The 16,566-nt window shown below is 46.2% G+C and overlaps 1 protein-coding gene across 8 annotated transcripts in view; it reads right to left on the bottom strand.

Annotated features, from left to right (window-relative positions):
* Nucleotides 1–8,578: 8,578 nt before the first annotated feature.
* Nucleotides 8,579–16,566, bottom strand: part of Mtcl1 (microtubule crosslinking factor 1) — a 134,779-nt gene continuing 126,791 nt past the window's right edge. For 6 of the 8 annotated variants that reach the window (XM_008834664.2, XM_029564303.1, XM_029564305.1 and 3 more), the window contains 2 exons: nt 14,774–16,325; nt 8,579–9,741 (listed from right to left, as the gene is read on the bottom strand). In XM_008834664.2, coding sequence (XP_008832886.2) covers nt 9,547–9,741; nt 14,774–16,325 — 1,747 coding nt within the window. In that variant the 3' untranslated portion in view covers nt 8,579–9,546. Of the gene's footprint in view, nt 9,742–12,013; nt 12,071–14,773; nt 16,326–16,566 lie in introns of all 8 variants that reach the window. The other 2 variants (XM_008834665.2, XM_008834663.2) reach the window with 1 other exon arrangement.

Here is a 16,566-nt window from a genome sequence, read left to right as displayed (position 1 = left end):
CTAGTTCTGGGGGCTCCAACACCCTCTTCTGGCTCTAATGGCATTGAACACACATGGTGCATTAACACACATGCAGGCAAAACACTCATACACATAAAATAAAATAAATATGAATTTTTAAAATTTGCATTTGTTCTTCCTTAGGAAAATGGCTGTTCACCTCTTATCCCAGTTTGCTAGTTAGGGTGCAGGAGGAAGTGGTTCTGCCTCAGAAAGTAGGTGGAGGATGCAGGGCCAGGGGAGAAGCAGCCTCCCAGGAGACTGAGTTCAATCCCCATGTTTTACACATGCAGTTGATTCGTTTAATAATGACATCAGTTCATCTGTTCTCTTAACTAAAGGATCTGAAAATAAGTTATTATAAAGTAAAACAAGTCAACTGAAAAAACTGCATCTTACCTTTTTTTAGAACACAAAGTAGCATTTATGTACATGTTGTAAAAATTCTATTTTTATTTTTTTTGTTGGGGGGATAGTTATTTTGGTCAGGGTTTTGCTGCACTGCTGAACAATCCCTCAATCTCAGTGGCTTATGAGAACTCAAGCTCCCCCTCCCACCCTTTTTGAGACAGGTTCTCTTTGTAGTCCCAGCTGACCTGCACCTTGGTATGTAGACCAGACTGGCCTCAATCTCACAGAGATCCACTTGTCTCTGCCTCCCAAGTTCTGGGCTTAAAGGTGTGTGCCACCATATTAGGCTCTCATGCTCCATTTTTGGGATGGGTCCTGGGGCCAAGCAAATGGGGACCCAGGCTGCTGTGATGCCGCCTATACAGTTATCCAGGCAGGAAAAAACCTGGTCAGTGCTGGCTCTTAAATTTTCCAGCACCAGAGGATGGGGAAGAGTCCTATGAAATGCTGTCTCCTAGATATGATGTGGTTAGTATACCCATGGACACCAGCACCTATAGCTACCACCACAAGACCCCCCCCCACACACAAATAAGACACAAAAGCAGGAGGGAGAGTAATTGAGAAGGGGAGTGGGCAAGAGGGTGACAGGTAAATATGTTTACAGCACATTGCATACATATATGAAATTGTCAAAAAGTAAAATAAAAAACAAATTTCAGCACTCTGTGATAGTGAATAGAATATTCATGAGTAGCTGTAATAACGAACACAGCAAAATTAATATGTAAGTATGATTTTTCTTAGCGCTGCCCCAAGAAATTTGGCAGCTGTGCACAGATTGTAGCTCACAAGCACCCATAGGGAGACTATGGATGTGACTTGACTCCCTGTGTCACTAACTCATGCTGGCAGTGGACTAAAGGAAGTTGACATGAATTGATAGGGACACAGGATGTTTCTATGGAAATAAGTGAAAGTGACTCTTCTTGCACAAAGTCACAGAAGATGTGTACCCAGGAAGGAGTAAAATGAGTGTTCTGCCAGTGAGCCACTGCACAATGCCAGTCCCCTAGTGGATGGCAGGGTCCCAGTGTCACCATGGATGACCTCCTTTTCCTTAGTTTTTTCTGCATTCAAAAATAATTGATAAGGTTGAAGAGATGGCTCAGTAGTTAAGAGCACTGGCTGCTCCTGCAGAGGACCCAGGTTTAGTTCCCAGCACCAACATGGCAGCTCATGACCAATCATCTGTAACTCCAGTTCCAGGGGATCTGACACCTCCTTCTGGCCTCTGTGGGCATTGCACACACAGGGGAACTTACATACATGCAGGCAATACACATGAAAAAATATAAATAAGGGGCTGGAGAGATGGCTCAGCGGTTAAGAATACTGGCTGTTCTTGCAGAAGACCCAGGTTTGAATCCCAGCACCCACATGACAGCTAACAACTGTCCATAACTCCAGTTCCAGGGAATCTGACAGCCTCTTCTGTCCTCCATGGGCACTGCACAAAATGGGTGCACTTACCTACATGCAGGCAATACCCACATACACATAAAATTTTGTAAAAATTAAAATTAAAAAAATACAAATAAATAAAAATAATTGATAATAAATTTGAACTTATCTTGGAAAACCCCAAAGCAGTCTGATTTGCATAGTCTACATAGTACTTTAAAATTTTATTTCTCTTTATGTGTTTGGGTGTTTTGCCTGTATGGATTTAAGTGTACCACCCATGTGCAATGTCCACAGAGGCCAGAAGACAGAATCAGTTGGATCCCCTGGAACTGGAGTTACAGAAGTTTGGTCATGAGCTGCCATGTTGGTGCTGGGAACTGGACCTGGGTCTTCTGCAAGAGCAGCCAGTGCTCTTAACCCCTGAGCCATCTCTCCAGCCCCCACAGTACTTTCTGAGGATTTCTTTCATTCTTTCCTCTCCATTTTTGCCTAGAGAAACCTTTGGTATTTTTTAAGACTCTTGCTAACTAGGTCAGAGGTCTTTCTGTATCACGTAGGCAGAAGCAGTCCCTTTAGATGCTCATTGTACGCTGGCATGTGCTATTACAGCACTCATCATGCTGTGCTACACCTTGCCTTTTATGTAATCATTTATTTAACAAAAATTCCATAGCTCCAGAAGCGACGTTCAGTGCTTAACCAGCATTTCCTTGTTCAATCCTTATAGCTTGCCTGAGGTGATTTATACTATTATTTCTACTTGAAACATGAGTCATCCAGGCTCAGGGGAGCAAGCACTTTTCCCAAGGTCATTCAGGAGAAAATACTGAGGCTGGTAGTTGGACTCTCTTGACTAAGTTGGGAGCTATTGGGGGAGGGGAGTCAGGCCACAGGGGTTACTAGGTAAAGGAACCTGCTGATGGACCATCACTTGGTCAACCTGCCTTCACATTGCACTTGATGATTTGTGCCAATATGGATCTAGTTCACAAATTACTTCAAATTTCCTTGTGGTTAATTTGGTGACATATCCTCTAAATGAAATGACTCAAGACAAAGAAACAGTGTTTTAGGTAAGTGGCTATTTCTTTATCTCTCCAGAAATCTGGAACTTAGAATTCCAGTAGGCACTTTTAGGTGCATCTAACTTATTATTACACCCGCTTATTTTACGCACGGTTCTTAATTTAATCAATTTGAAATTATATTTGTAGGGAAAAGAGGTGAGCTGGGGTTGGTCAGTGGACCTGGGGCCACTGATGAGTAGCAAATTCATTTCAGGATCACCACAGGGATTCTGGGGCTTTATGTGGATTTGGGAGCCTTGCCAGGAAATTACGGAACTTCTATCTTTGCAATGAGGTAAGCTGCTCTGATCTAATATGAACAAGGTTAAGGAAAATAAGGTCCAGAACTCTGTGTTTGTATTTCATCCTCTCAGATTATGTCCTGCAGCACTGACTGCTGGGCCACTGTCATCCTCCCAAACCGTCCAGAGACCTCAGTTGTCCCCTTGTAGAACATTTTTTTAAAAAACACTCACTTTTGCCAAATTACAAATGTCCAGTGATCGCTTAGAAGTGCCATGTGAAGAGCCCAGCCTTTGGAAAAACAGCACAAAAGGCCTGAGAACCCAGCAGAGGCTCTTGTGCCCTGAGGAAGGGACTCACAGAGGAGGCTTCTTAGCTCAGGGTGGGAAGGCTGCCAGCCATAAGAGCAGGACAATACGGGCATTTAATCGAACAATTGGGGGTGGGGTGTTCTTGCAGTTCCTAAAGTCAGTGGGTGGGTTGTCCGCAGCAGACCCCACTGTCTTGTGCTGTCAGCCTGGCCGTAGCAACAGCAGAAATCCTGCTCAGGCCACCCTGAGCATCTCCGTGGCTCAGGGCCACAGTCTTGGATCTGGAAGCCTTCCTTCTCGTCCCCCTTTAAGAGCCTTACAACGCCGGCAGCTTGGGAGAATGCAGATCACATTCTGGAATTCCTTTGCTTATTATCTGCCAATACCTGTTTCCCTACTTAGACAATGCAAACTCTTCTCTGTGGACTCCCAGGTTTCTCTGTGCCCCTGGACTTCTCCTCTGCCACCACATTCCAGCCACGGCGGTTTTTTTCACTTCCTGGAACACACCATGCCTGCTTTCCCATAGAGACTTTGCATAGGGCCTTCCCTGTGCCTGGCCAACCTCAGACTGCCCAGCAAATGGCATCTGCCAGGGAAGCCTTTTAGTCATACCAGCGCCCCATAATGAAATATGTGCTTTTTCCTCTCATGGAAGGCTTGAACCATTCTCCCTAAAGTCTAAAACCTAGAGAGCATGTAGTTTTGGGTTTTTTTTTTTTTAAACTTGGTGAATTCCTGAATAAACCCCAGCTTACTTATTTTAGTTCCTTGCTTGTCATTGGTCTTAGAAGTTATTAACTCAACAATAAAGTAATGGAACTCTGCTAGCTTGGTGAAGACTGTTTTAAGTTGGTTTTTAGGAATTTGGAAACAGCCTTCCTTGCTTAGCTCAAAATAGGTTGGAGCTACTGACCACTTCACATGGGCCTCTAACAAGTGTCTGAAGGGTGGCCATGTGCTGTCAGAGATCCAAAAAAAAAAACCCCTCCACTCTTGGGTCATGCTAATGTAGCATTTCCTGAACTACACCCCACCATAAGTAGAGTCATTGAGTTTATTTATGCAAGTACACGGATTTCTTCATCTCCCTTACCTCCAGTCTCCCCCACCCCACCTCAGACCACTTGTTTCTGCATTCCATAAATACCCCTAAACCCAACCCTAAGGAGGCAGACTTGAGTCTGAGGGTTCCCCAATCTCTTTGTCTCATGAAAAACTTGTGCAAAAATTGTGGCTTCTGGGATTGGCAAACTGGCAGGCACAACAGGCTCCATTTGTAACAGCTGATCTCTATGCCAGATGAACCTGCCTCTTTGCTCCTGCTTTCTTGCTATACAGGCCTCCGATGCACTGTAGTCAAAGAGAGATGCTTAAAGGCCAAAAATGTAATCAAAGTAAATCATGACAAGTGTAATAAGTATTGTAGCCTCTTGTAACAAGGAAGATTAAAGACTCCAAAGTGCCTGGTCCTGGATGCCGTAACTACTCATTGTGAATCCTCTCCAGTGAAGGGAGTACTCCAGGCTGTTCGGCTATCAACTGCTGAATGGATGCACAAAACTGTGCATTGATACAGTAGGAATATTATCCAGCCATAAAAAAGAGTGAAGTGATACATGTTACAACATGGAACCTCCACACAAAAGGCCACAGAGTCTGTGAAATACCCACTTACATGAGATTTCCTAATTAAACAAATCCATGGGAACCGAAAGCACATTCGTGCATGCAGAGAATAGGGAGTGCTTAAAGCATATGGGGTTTCTTTTAGGGTGCTCTCAATGTTCCAGAAGACAGTGGTAGTGGTTGGTCCAACACGGTGAATCTGCCAACACTGAATTGTACACTTCAAAATGTTTTAGACGGTAAATTTTATAGTACATATATTTTACAACTTTAAAAAACAGCAAATTAGAAAATGTAAACTGGCAGTCATACTTTGCAGTTGCTTTTAGAAAACATAAACATGAAAATGTCATGTTTAATAAAGTCTGAAGCCCTGATAAGCGAAGTGAAGACTATAGTTAACAATATGTTGTATTTAGGAGTTTTGCTAAAAGAACAAATTTTAGAGCCAGGTGTGGTGGCACATGGCTGTAATCTCAGCACTTGGGGAAAAAAGGCAGGACGATCAAGATCAAGGCCAGATGGGCTACTGTGCTGGATAGCTTTAGTGTCAACTTGACACACCTGGGTTGAGGGAGCCTCAATTGGGGAATTGTCTCTATTGGACTGGCCTGTGGCCATGTCTGAGGGGCATCTTCTTGATGAGTGATGTGGGAGGGCCCAGCCCACTGTGGGTGGTGCCACCCCTGGGCAGGTGGGCCTGTGTTGCATAAGAAAGCAGGCTGAGCAGGGGCCAAGGGAGCAAGCCTGTAAGCAGTGTTCCTCCATGGTCTGTGCTCCAGCTCCTGCCTCCAGGTTCCTGCCCTGAGTTCCTACCTTGGGCTCCCTGATGAACTGCGTGCGACCTGGGAGATGTAAGACAAATAAACCCTTTCCTCCCCAAGTTGGTACTGGTCAGAGTGTTTTGTCACAGCAATGAAGAATCAAACCATGACAGCTACACAGAGAGATGTTCTTTAAAAACCAAAGGGGGAACACAAGCAATGTCAGGTGTTCTTGCCACAAAATAGGGGAGGGGTTACTATGTGAGACAAGCATGCTAATGTGCTTGACTCCAGTGACCATTTTATTATGTATATCAAAACATTAAATGTATTCAATAAAAATAAATTTAAGAAATAAAATTATCTGCAAACTTCATATGTCATTTTATAGAAAAGGGTGAAGAAAAATTACTAGAATTGTGTGCACAGATATAAATACTAGATGTATAATATTGAAAGCCTTAACATAGCACATTATCTTCTGGTGTGAAAACTGGAGAGGGTCCAGAGTGCAGCGACCACCTCTCCTTTGCCTGGTTTGTCCAGGTCTCTGGGCTGCAGAGCTACCATCCCTAATGGCCAGGACACGCCCATGGGAGAGTTCCGTTTCCTGGGTCTCAGGAATCTGCCACATCTTTCTTTAGGACATCAAAGCAGCTGATATATGATGGCGGCTGCTGGAGATGTTTCCTATGGGCCCTTCCCTGCAGACAGCTGTTCTCCCTTCAGTGTCCCAAACCCACAGAGCTGTCTCAGCATCCAACTGGACAGGCCAGTGGAAAATGATTTCATCCTACTGTCTTGCTTTTGAGAGTCTGAATAGCTCCATAATAAAAAGAAGCAAGAAATCATATGCCTAAGTATTTAAGGAAGTCACAGATGGGCTTCCAAGAGTGGCTTTGCTCATAGAAGGTCCTCAGTTAGCCAGCTGCATGATGGGGTTGTCCTAATAAAAGTCTCCTCTCCCTCTCCCTTATTCACATTGCAATGGTGCTTATCTTGCCAGCACGACCCAGGCCCTACTGTACCTGGGTTTACCTCCTCCAACCAGACATCAAGATCCCTGGTAGCCAGAGCTTGTCCCTGCAACTTTGGGGTGCCCTAAAGCAGGATACAGCCCTCACTGCCTTCCAGGCACCTTCTCCCCCCTATTCTAACAGCACCTTGACTCTTTTGCTGGGCCAGTCTTGTTACCATAATTGACTCAGGGCCAGATGATGAAGATCAACTCTGGACTATTTTGAAGTTCCTGGTAAGAAATCCTCTTTCTCTAGGAACTCCTAAACCAACAGGAATGCTGGGGATCATCACTGCCAACACTTGGGATGCTTGTCTGAGAATAAAGGCACACAGAGGAAAGCACAGTTGGAGACAGCAGTTTCGATGCCTGGTGTGAGGCTCTGTCCTGAGCCAACTACTAACTTCTCTTGCTGCTGGCTCAAACAGATAGAATGGTGGTACACCTGTCAGCATGTACCATGGGCACAAAATACAGTTCTCTTTCTCTCTTTCTGTAATGCTAGGGACTGAACTATGTCTAGTTTGGTTAACTGAAATATTTTCTGCATCAAAGGGTTTTATTATGATAAATGTGTCTGACAGTTACCACGTTAGCCCTTTTTGAGTATAGAACCCAGTGGCATAAATTATATTCACACTGTTTGACAACCATAGCCACTACCCACTTCCAGAACCTTCTCATCATCCTAAACTGAAACTCTGTCCCTATTTCATACAAACTCCCTTTTCTCTCCTGCCCTCAATCTCTAGTAACCATGATTTAATTTTCAATCTCTACGAATGACTGCTTAAGTATAGAGTTCATGAGTAGAAATCATACCATAATTATCTTTTTGTGACTATTTATCTACTGTGCCTTCAAGGTTCGTCCATGTTGAAGCATGTGTCAGAATTTCTTTCTTTTTAAAGGCTGGATAATATTCCACTGTGCATACACTACATTTCATCCACCCATTTGTTGATGTACATGAGTGCTGCTTCTATTTTTCTGTCTACTGTGAATTATGATGCTATGAAAATTGGTGTACAAGTACCTGTATGAGTCTCATTTCAACTCTGGGGGTTTACATGCCCATGAGTGGAACAGCTGAGCCATATGGTAATTCAGTTACGGGAGCCACCGTGCTGTTTGCCACAGTGACTTCATCACTTAACCACCAATGGGAGGCAAGGTTTCAGCTTCTCCAGCTCATCAACACTTGTCTTCTGAAACTGTTTAAAGGTGGAACTGCAGTAACACTGGGAAGAGATCTTGTTGTATTAGCTCATTTCGATGAGGAGAAATTCACTGGGTCAATGAATCATCAAAGCCAGAAGCTTCAGCCCAACAATTCTTTGTGCTCTTTAGGAGCAAGTGTCTTTGTAACTCCGTACCCTCCTACCCAACACCAACTCCAACACCAACACCAACAGGGTGGGCTGCATATCTGTGGCTGAAAGAGGATCACTCCCTCTTTCCTGACTAGAGGGAAAGTCACATTTACTTGTAGGTAAATGGCCCTCCCCAGCTCCAGCAGTGAGAATGAAGCCATCCCTTTCCCTAAGACCACCACAGAGTTCAGGAAAGCTGTAACACCATCATGAAAATGTGTGGTCCCAGCTGCCTGCCTTCTTTATACCACCTCCCCTTTCCCACACACCGCCAGCTACAGAACACTTGGAAAACTTTCCACTTAGAGCTGAGAACACTCAGAGAGCTCATGAAATGTGAGACCTGAGACTTCACTGCCTTCTTGTAAGGGTTTATTTTCTGTCTCATCATGGTCTCAGACAGACTCCGAGGCACCACCATTTGTCTCAACTTGGCATCCTTGTGGTTTTTTGTAGTGCTTTCCCTTAAACAAGAAAATATTGGGTGAACTCTGTACACTGCCAGTTAATGTTTTGACAATAATTTTAAAATGGTGCTGTTGTCTCATTGGTGCAAGGGGACTGACAGTAGCAGGACAGTACAAGGAAGTTCACAATGGCTTACAGTGGACCAGACCAATATACACACAGGTGAGGGCGGGGACAGGGCAGCGTATGTACAGGTGCCCGAAGTCGTGTGGTCGGGCAGAAGATGTGGGTCATACAGTTTTCCGGCCTGTATGAGTACTCTGGTACCTTCTCAGAAATGTTGACCTGGACCCTTCCAGGTGACAGACACTCTTGTCTACTGGCCTCACTGTCTTTTTGCTACAAAAAGTTCACTGAATGAGACAGTCCGAAGCATTAAAAAAAGACTCCTAAAAAAATTAACTCTGACAAATGAAATTTAAGTTAGATCATTCGAATTTAACATGGAGAAACCCAACCAAAATGGAACAGTGCAAATTTAACAAAGGCAGTCAGGATTGAGAGCAAGGCTGTTCAGAATCTCTTAAATGTACATTTTTAAAACTCTTATATTTTAAATCTATACCTTATTTACCTTTATTGTTTAATATACTGTGTGTAAAAAAGATGGAGACAAAAATAGTTTTCTGAGCTATGAAAAAAATTAAGTTATTACAGGCACATTTACTGTTTCATTCTAGAAACATCTCAGTTTCACAGGTTAAAACATTCAGCAGCTGTGTGTTTTTAAAAACATTCTTTGACCTTGAGAAAACTAGATCTCTCCTTTGGGGCAGAGTTTGTTTGATGGTGATGGTGTGGTTATGCAAATTACAGTGAATTATTCAGTGATAATCCATGCAAGCTTGCATCACGTCACGGGTGTGGCTTCTCCTCCAGTGGATCCTCATCACCATGTTCTTCCAGTGACACTGGGTCTCCAGGCGACTGGGACTGTGAGGCAGCAGGGGAAGGAGGGGCCCAACGGGATGGAGGGCGGCGGTTTGCTGGTCTTTCGGGCCTGGAGAAGCAGGGCTCTAGTGATGGAGCGAGCGCAGAACAAGGTAGTTCCTTCAGAGCCAAGAGAGGGAGACAGCGTTACTTAGACCTGCAGTGTCACATGGGCAATTCCCCCCAAACAGACGGAAGTCAAATGGAAGAGACGGGGAAGCTTCTGAGTGTGAATGATTATTGCATGCATGGTTTGTAACTTCAAATGATCAGTAAAAAAAAAAAACAACAACAACAAAAAACCCCATCAATGATTAGTGACATAAGACATATCATAACTGTGATCAAAATAAGGCAACACATTGCCATGGGTTTGTTTGTAGAGCCTCTCCAGAACTGGGCTGGAATACCCAGAAGGTGGGGTAGCACCTGGGGCCCCCTCAACCCTCAACAGTCCCATTCAGGCAGTCCCAATCCCATCCTTGGGCCTCTTGAAGGACCCCTTGAGCTACTGAGCTGGTCCTGCAGGGGCTCAGTCTGTGAGGCCCACAGAGACCTAGAATTTCAGTCAGTGGTATTAGCAATGAGACTCAACTTAAAATGAACTCTACTGTTTATTCCAAGCTGACTGGCAGTAGGCTAAACAAACTCCCACAACATGGAAAAAAAATTGCTGTAGACAGAAATCTTGATTGAGGTCTAGTTTTCTTTAATGACTCGGCACTGCAGCAGCAGTTGTACAAATTGGAATCAGAGGGCACTTGTGCTTTTGTGTTCCAGCCACCCTAATGTTCTGACAGTTGGTCACATGACACACTCCACCGGGAGGAGTGAAACATCGGTAGCCCTTATTCTCAAGCTGTTTGCTTCTTTCAAGGAATGTGGAGCTTCTGGTCCCTCGCCTGTCTGCTAGTGAACAAGGATGCCCCAACCTGAAAACTGCTAATACACAGAAATATGGAAAGCTGAGACATGAGGAAACCAAGTGACACAGAGTGAAACCTGGATGACAACTGCACAACTTGAGTTGGTGAATTACTGCAATGGAAGGCACAAGGAAGACTCATGGAACAAGGGACCTGGGTCAAGAAGGGAACTGGAGGAGTTGGAGACACTAATAAGCAACTCAAGACACAGAATGAAGAGGTTAGCAACTGAGCAAGGGAGCAGCGACAGAAGAGACAGATGCAGTGTCCAGTGGGTATGCAATGGCTCTTGGGAGAAGATGGAACGTGGCAGAGGATGCATGGAGATGATCAGTAAGGATGACATGACCCGACCTGAGGACATTGTGGGACCAGTAGAAGGAACACTGAGGCCACTCCTTCAGGTGCCTGCCTTTGTCTGGCACCTTACACGACCTGGGAAGAGCCTCCTTGGGCCAAGAACTTATGTTAATGGTACCACAATAGCCAGGCTGTACCTCAAGCTGTCACACCACTGAGGCCACTGAGATACAAACCAAGCCAAGGTGCTGCTGTATCTGTCCCTCACCACCTCAGCTCACAGTGCCAGGGCAAGGAATGGAGGAATGAAGGTGGAAGGGGGACAGTTAGGGAAATCTGTCCCCTGTTCCTACTGTGTAGGAATAGCAAGTGTGTGCATGCATGCTGCATGTTGCTGTGGTCTATCTAGCCCCTCTTCTCGCTGAGACAGAACAAGAATAGTATCTCCTTAGGACAGAATTCTGCACTCATCTGTGTGGCCATGATGTCAAAGGAATGAACATTTTCCTAGTAAGACACCAGCACAAACAAAAAAGCAATGCTGTCCTTTACTAGAAGCCAGTGAGGTGTCTTGTGAGGGCTTTTCAGCTGAGGATGCTACCCTGGTAGCACCTGCTTTGGAAATCACTCTCATGACTTTCTTTGTTATTTATTCATTCAGTCAATCTTATCAAGAACTTATTTTTGCACTATGGTCTCACTTGGAAGGACAACATACATTTGGGGTTATTCCTTCTGGCATGATTGTTTAGGAAAAAAAACAGAAAAGGCTCAGCACATCATGACCACATGTCATCCTAACACATGGCACTACACATATGCCACTGACATGCCAGTGAACAGGGGTAGGGAGCTTTAGAGCCAACAGAGGCTGGCCTCAAAGACTTCCTCAGGCAAGATGCTCTGTCCTGGCCAACATTCTTTCCTGAACCTCAGCAGAATCTCTAGAACTTGAAAACCTGTCTTCCCACCAAGTGGTCAACCCCGGAGTGGGGCAAAATGGGGTGTCCAGGCTTGGTGATGGATCCTTGGGTAAATATGGGGGGAAGGTGTTTCACAAAGTGGATCTCCCCAGATGATGATGAGTGTCAAATGCCAACCATGAGTCACTCCAGCTACATGCACAACTCTCCAGATGGTTGGGAACCGAGGAAGGAAGCACTTACAGTGTGAGGCAGGCAGGGCTAGAGTCCCCACGGGGCAGTTAGTAAGACAGTTTGGCTCTGGACAGACAGACAGAGAAAGAAGAGAAAGGCAAATTGGTTGGAAGAGTATGTTTCAAGCAGAAGAACAGTAAAAGTTTAAATTAGTGAGCACAGTGTACAAGGGTTATAGCTTCTGCTCCAAGACAGCCACCAGGAGAGAACTGAGGGTCCCTCCATTCATTCAGAGGTGGATGGGGCAGTGTTCAGCTCACAGGCCCGTCTTATGTTGTGGGCCAACAGAGTAAAGGAGGAACCCACAGCAAGGAGGATCAGCGGGCATCCTGGAGCTTCCCTTCAGCATTGAACTCTCTGACATCATGTGGCAAAGGGAGTGGTAGAAAAGGCATGGCTGCTTACATGGCCTGCTTTGTTCTGGTCACCACAACCAAGTTACTGCGGCCCCTGCTCAGGCATCCCCCCAACCAGGCACTTAGCCCTGGAGGGAAGGGCAGTCTGCGCCTGTCAAATCATTCTCTCAGAAAGCTTCTGCCTTGTTGCTTTGCTGCCGAACTTCAGGAGAGGGGTTACTAGTGAAAGGGAAGGCAGGAAGGGACATTTCCTGTTGCCCAAGTCACCCATGTATTGAGATCTCAGGAACGATGCCACACAGGCTGCTCAATGTGGGCTGGGAAATCAGAAGCAGCTCTGTTGATTTGGGAATAAACAGCTAGAGCTACCATATAATTCAGTGAAAGACAAGAACTGAATGAAGCCTAGTGAAGTCTATTCAAACAGGAGTGATTCCCTTGGAGTCCAGAATAAGCAAAATTCTGATAGAAAAAGAAAGAGGAGCGCATGGCACCAAAACGCTGCCAGGGAGTCTCTGTGTGGGCTCTGAGCCCCTCAAACTGTCCATGCTCCTGTCATGACACTAAGCTTGTTTTGTAGTAAACACATTGAGAGGAAAAATCTAGACACATGCTTTCCAGCGGATAAAGGTAGGGCAGTACTGCAGTCAAAGGATCATTTTCACGCCCCAGTGCTTTGACTCACCATTAAACCATTTTCTTTATATTAGCAGACTGCTTGAAGCAGTCACTGTTAAGAATTTGAAGGTTTTTTCGTTCCCAATTAATTCTACTTAGTCCCTAGGTAAGTAGATACTCAAGACAGAGCCAGTTAATCATGCTTTAAGATAAAGCTCTAACTTTAAACGATTCCTCCAGAGCCCCAGGAAGACACACAAATAAATCCTCCTGGGGCTGGAGAGATGACTCAGTGGTTAAGAGCACTGACTGCTTTTGCAGAGGACCTGGGTTCGATTCCTAGCACCCACATGGCGGCTATGAACCATTCTTAACTCCAGTTTCAGGATAATCTGAAGCCCTCTTCTGACCTCTGCAGCACTGCATGACATGGGTGCACTCACATACATGCAGGCAATACACTCATACACATAAAGTAAAAATAATAAATAAAATATTAAAAAAATAAATAAACCCTCCCAAGCCACAGAAACTTACCTGATGGCTCCTGAGTTTTGGGGGTAACAAGACCAAAGAAGATGTTTATCTGAGAACACCCTGTACTGTCCGTTTTTTCAGAGGGTGTATCAACTTTGTCACCGCAGGCCATAACACTAACAATACTTAGATTAGGTTGAACCATATGGAAACTGCCATTTCTAAAGGTCATTGGCAATTCAACATGGCTTAACCTATTTCTGACTTGTACTCTGTATTTTGAGTTGAGTATTTCTTGGTGGGTCAGACTGGGAACTTAATCATTTCTGTCCTGTGAGAAATTCAAGTCAAATGACAACAGGAAATTCAACTTCCTTCTTACATCACCTAGGAAGCCAGGGCTGCAGCATGCAAAGAAGCGGTGAGGGGCCCTGGGAGTATCCTGCTGTCCTCCACCTTTGCTCTTGTTATTTACAGGAGTGGCCTGGCCTGGACAATGCTCATGTAAAGTGTATCTACCCTGGCTCCACTCATAGGCAACTGTAATAGGTGATCACTTACTGGACAGACGTTCTGTCAGCACTATACAAACTCTGAAGCCGAAATCCATGCTGCTGTCACCACCCTTAACTGCTGCTTCATTCTGCTCATTTTGGTGTGGATATAGGGATTTATTTTACAGTTGTGTGGTGTAAAAATACCATGTGGGTATGTGCCTCAAAACAGAATTCAGGACTGACAGACTTGTGACGATTATCACCATGTTGGATTACAGCAGGGTTTTTACTTTATCCATTTGTTTCACCTGATTTACTGATTCAGTAGAAGGAGGGTGATCTATAAGATACCAACCAAACTGCTACTGTGTACTGGGGCCAGCTGGAAAATCCAAAAGTAATTCTTGTAGCTCCCAATTTGAAAGAAGGGCTCATGTCTGTGTGGTCCAAATGTGCTGCAACTCACTTCTCAAAGCTGCCACACATAATGAGCGTCAGTGTATGAGCCCTGACACACACACAGTTTCACATTTCCACCAAGGCACACAGAGAGTGTGCAAAGGGTGCCCCAGGTAAAGTCCAGATCAACAGATAAGAAGACCAGAGGACAGAGCCAGACTACGCAGTATCCTTGTGATTTTCCAAGGACAGTAAAATAGAGCTTTCTTTGCTAGTTATTTGGGGTTTGGCTTTCTCCCACACATCCCACTCCAGCTATGAGGTCCTCAAATCACTGTCTAGGCTCCACCCCATGTTTCCACATGCTGGGCAGCTAAAGCTAGAGCTTGTGGGGAAGGGAGCGGTCACCCAGCATTCTTTACCTCCATGGATCCTGGTTCAGCTGTGACTGTTTCTGCATGGCTGTCACTGGTAAGATTTGGGGGACCGTGGGCAGCTTGCCTCCTCTCCTCCTTTAAGGCATGCTCCAACAACTTCTTATTGAGGATCCGGGCCACGTTCTCAGTGAGTGTATAGCCAGGGGGAGCAGATAAATCCTGTCTCACTGGTGTGCCCTCTCCCCCATCCTCCCTGAACATCTCTGAGCCTGCCCCCAGGGGGCTGGGTGACCTTCCTCGTGAACTGGTGCCTGTTTCCTGGCCTGGACCCAACTCTTGTCGAGGTTCTGCTGAGCGAGACCGGCTCCCGGCCCGCATCCCCTTCTGAAAGGGGTCCTGCACCACTGGACTGTGGTCAATGATGTTGAAGAGGCTGGAGAGGCCATCGTTGATGGTGGTATGTACAGGGCTCTCCCTTGTGGTGGTAGAGCGGGCCCAGGCTGACTCACTGAACCCTTTCTGGGTCATGCCTGGTGAGGTCCTGCTATTTGGCTGGTCAGCTTTCGAGAGGGGCTTCCTCTGTAGCTTGGGAGAACCATACTTTGGGGAGCAGCAGGTGCGTTCAAATTTGGCCTGCACCTTCTCGATGGCAGGGGCCACCTGCCTGCTCCTAAGGCTGCGGGAAGGAGAAGACACAGGTGTGGTGCCACCTCCAGCCTTTGGCGTGAGACACTTGTGGGGGCTGCTGGTGACGCCACTGGCACGCAGGGCCTCGGTCTGCAGGCCTACACTGATTGTCTGGATCGTCTGTGTTCCTGCTGTCTTGGACCCATTGGTCTGGCAGGCCATGTCCCTGACTTGAGGTTCAGTGGGACCAGAGCAAATGGCATTCCTGACGGAGAAAGCCACCTCCTTCATGTCATCGCTCATGTTCTTAGACATATCCAGGCTGTGCAAGGGGGAGGCGAAACCCAGGGAGGGGCAGACAGGTCTGTCAAGAGGGCGAAGAGTCCCATCTACACAGTCTCGGGGATGTTTGGATGTGGTACAAGGCCATCTACCGAGCACAGGTTCTGGATGACCTCCTTTGGCATCTGCCAGGTTTCCTCTGCCTCTGCTCATGGAAAAGGGGCCTTCAGGGTCCATTCGGCCCCTGCCATCACCACCCGTCACTATGCTGTCAACCCTGCGAATGGCAGGTGGGCTGTGCAGCACATGTACCCCAGACTGCTCGGTGAGGATGTGGCTCCGCAGTGGCTGTTTCTGGCAGTGCTCTGGGCTAGTCATGGTGTCCGTGGTCATGGTGACACTTGTGGTCAGGTACCAGGAGGAGTCAGAGAAAGGCTCTGCAGTAGCCTCGTGCCTTACCCGCCCCACCTCGGTCCTGTCTGCCCAGAGGTCTGAGGGCCTGTCAGCCCTGGGGGGTGTATAGTCCCAGTTCTTGCTGTTGAACTCCTCGATGTACTTCAGGTCATCAGGAGACAAGGGTGGAGTGACATCCTCCTTGCTGCTGGCAGATTGTAAGCCCTTCTCAGGCAGGAAAGGGGAGATATCCATTAGGCGCTGGAATTCAGACATACAGGACACAGACACAGCCCTGGGAAAAGGGACAAAATAGAAGGTGTCAGCATCGACCAGGAGGCCCCGCAACTGTAGCATCTAGGCTGTGCTCTGCACAAGACATGTACCTCCCTGGCTACTAGAACACAGGCCAGCTGCATGACGTCCTCTGCTCATGAGCACACCATGAACATCTGCTTGTTTCATGGCTCTGGAATCATCCCTGGAGATTGGTCAGAGTTTAATATAGCCATCCCTCGACTGTTGTAGAAACAAGT

This window comes from Nannospalax galili, unplaced genomic scaffold (genome assembly GCF_000622305.1).
Source record: "Nannospalax galili isolate Female #2095 unplaced genomic scaffold, S.galili_v1.0 scaffold155, whole genome shotgun sequence".
In the NCBI taxonomy this organism is placed as follows: Eukaryota; Metazoa; Chordata; class Mammalia; order Rodentia; family Spalacidae; genus Nannospalax; species Nannospalax galili.
The sequence above is the reverse complement of the archived record's forward strand: the minus strand, read 5'-3'. Positions and strand labels throughout refer to the sequence as shown.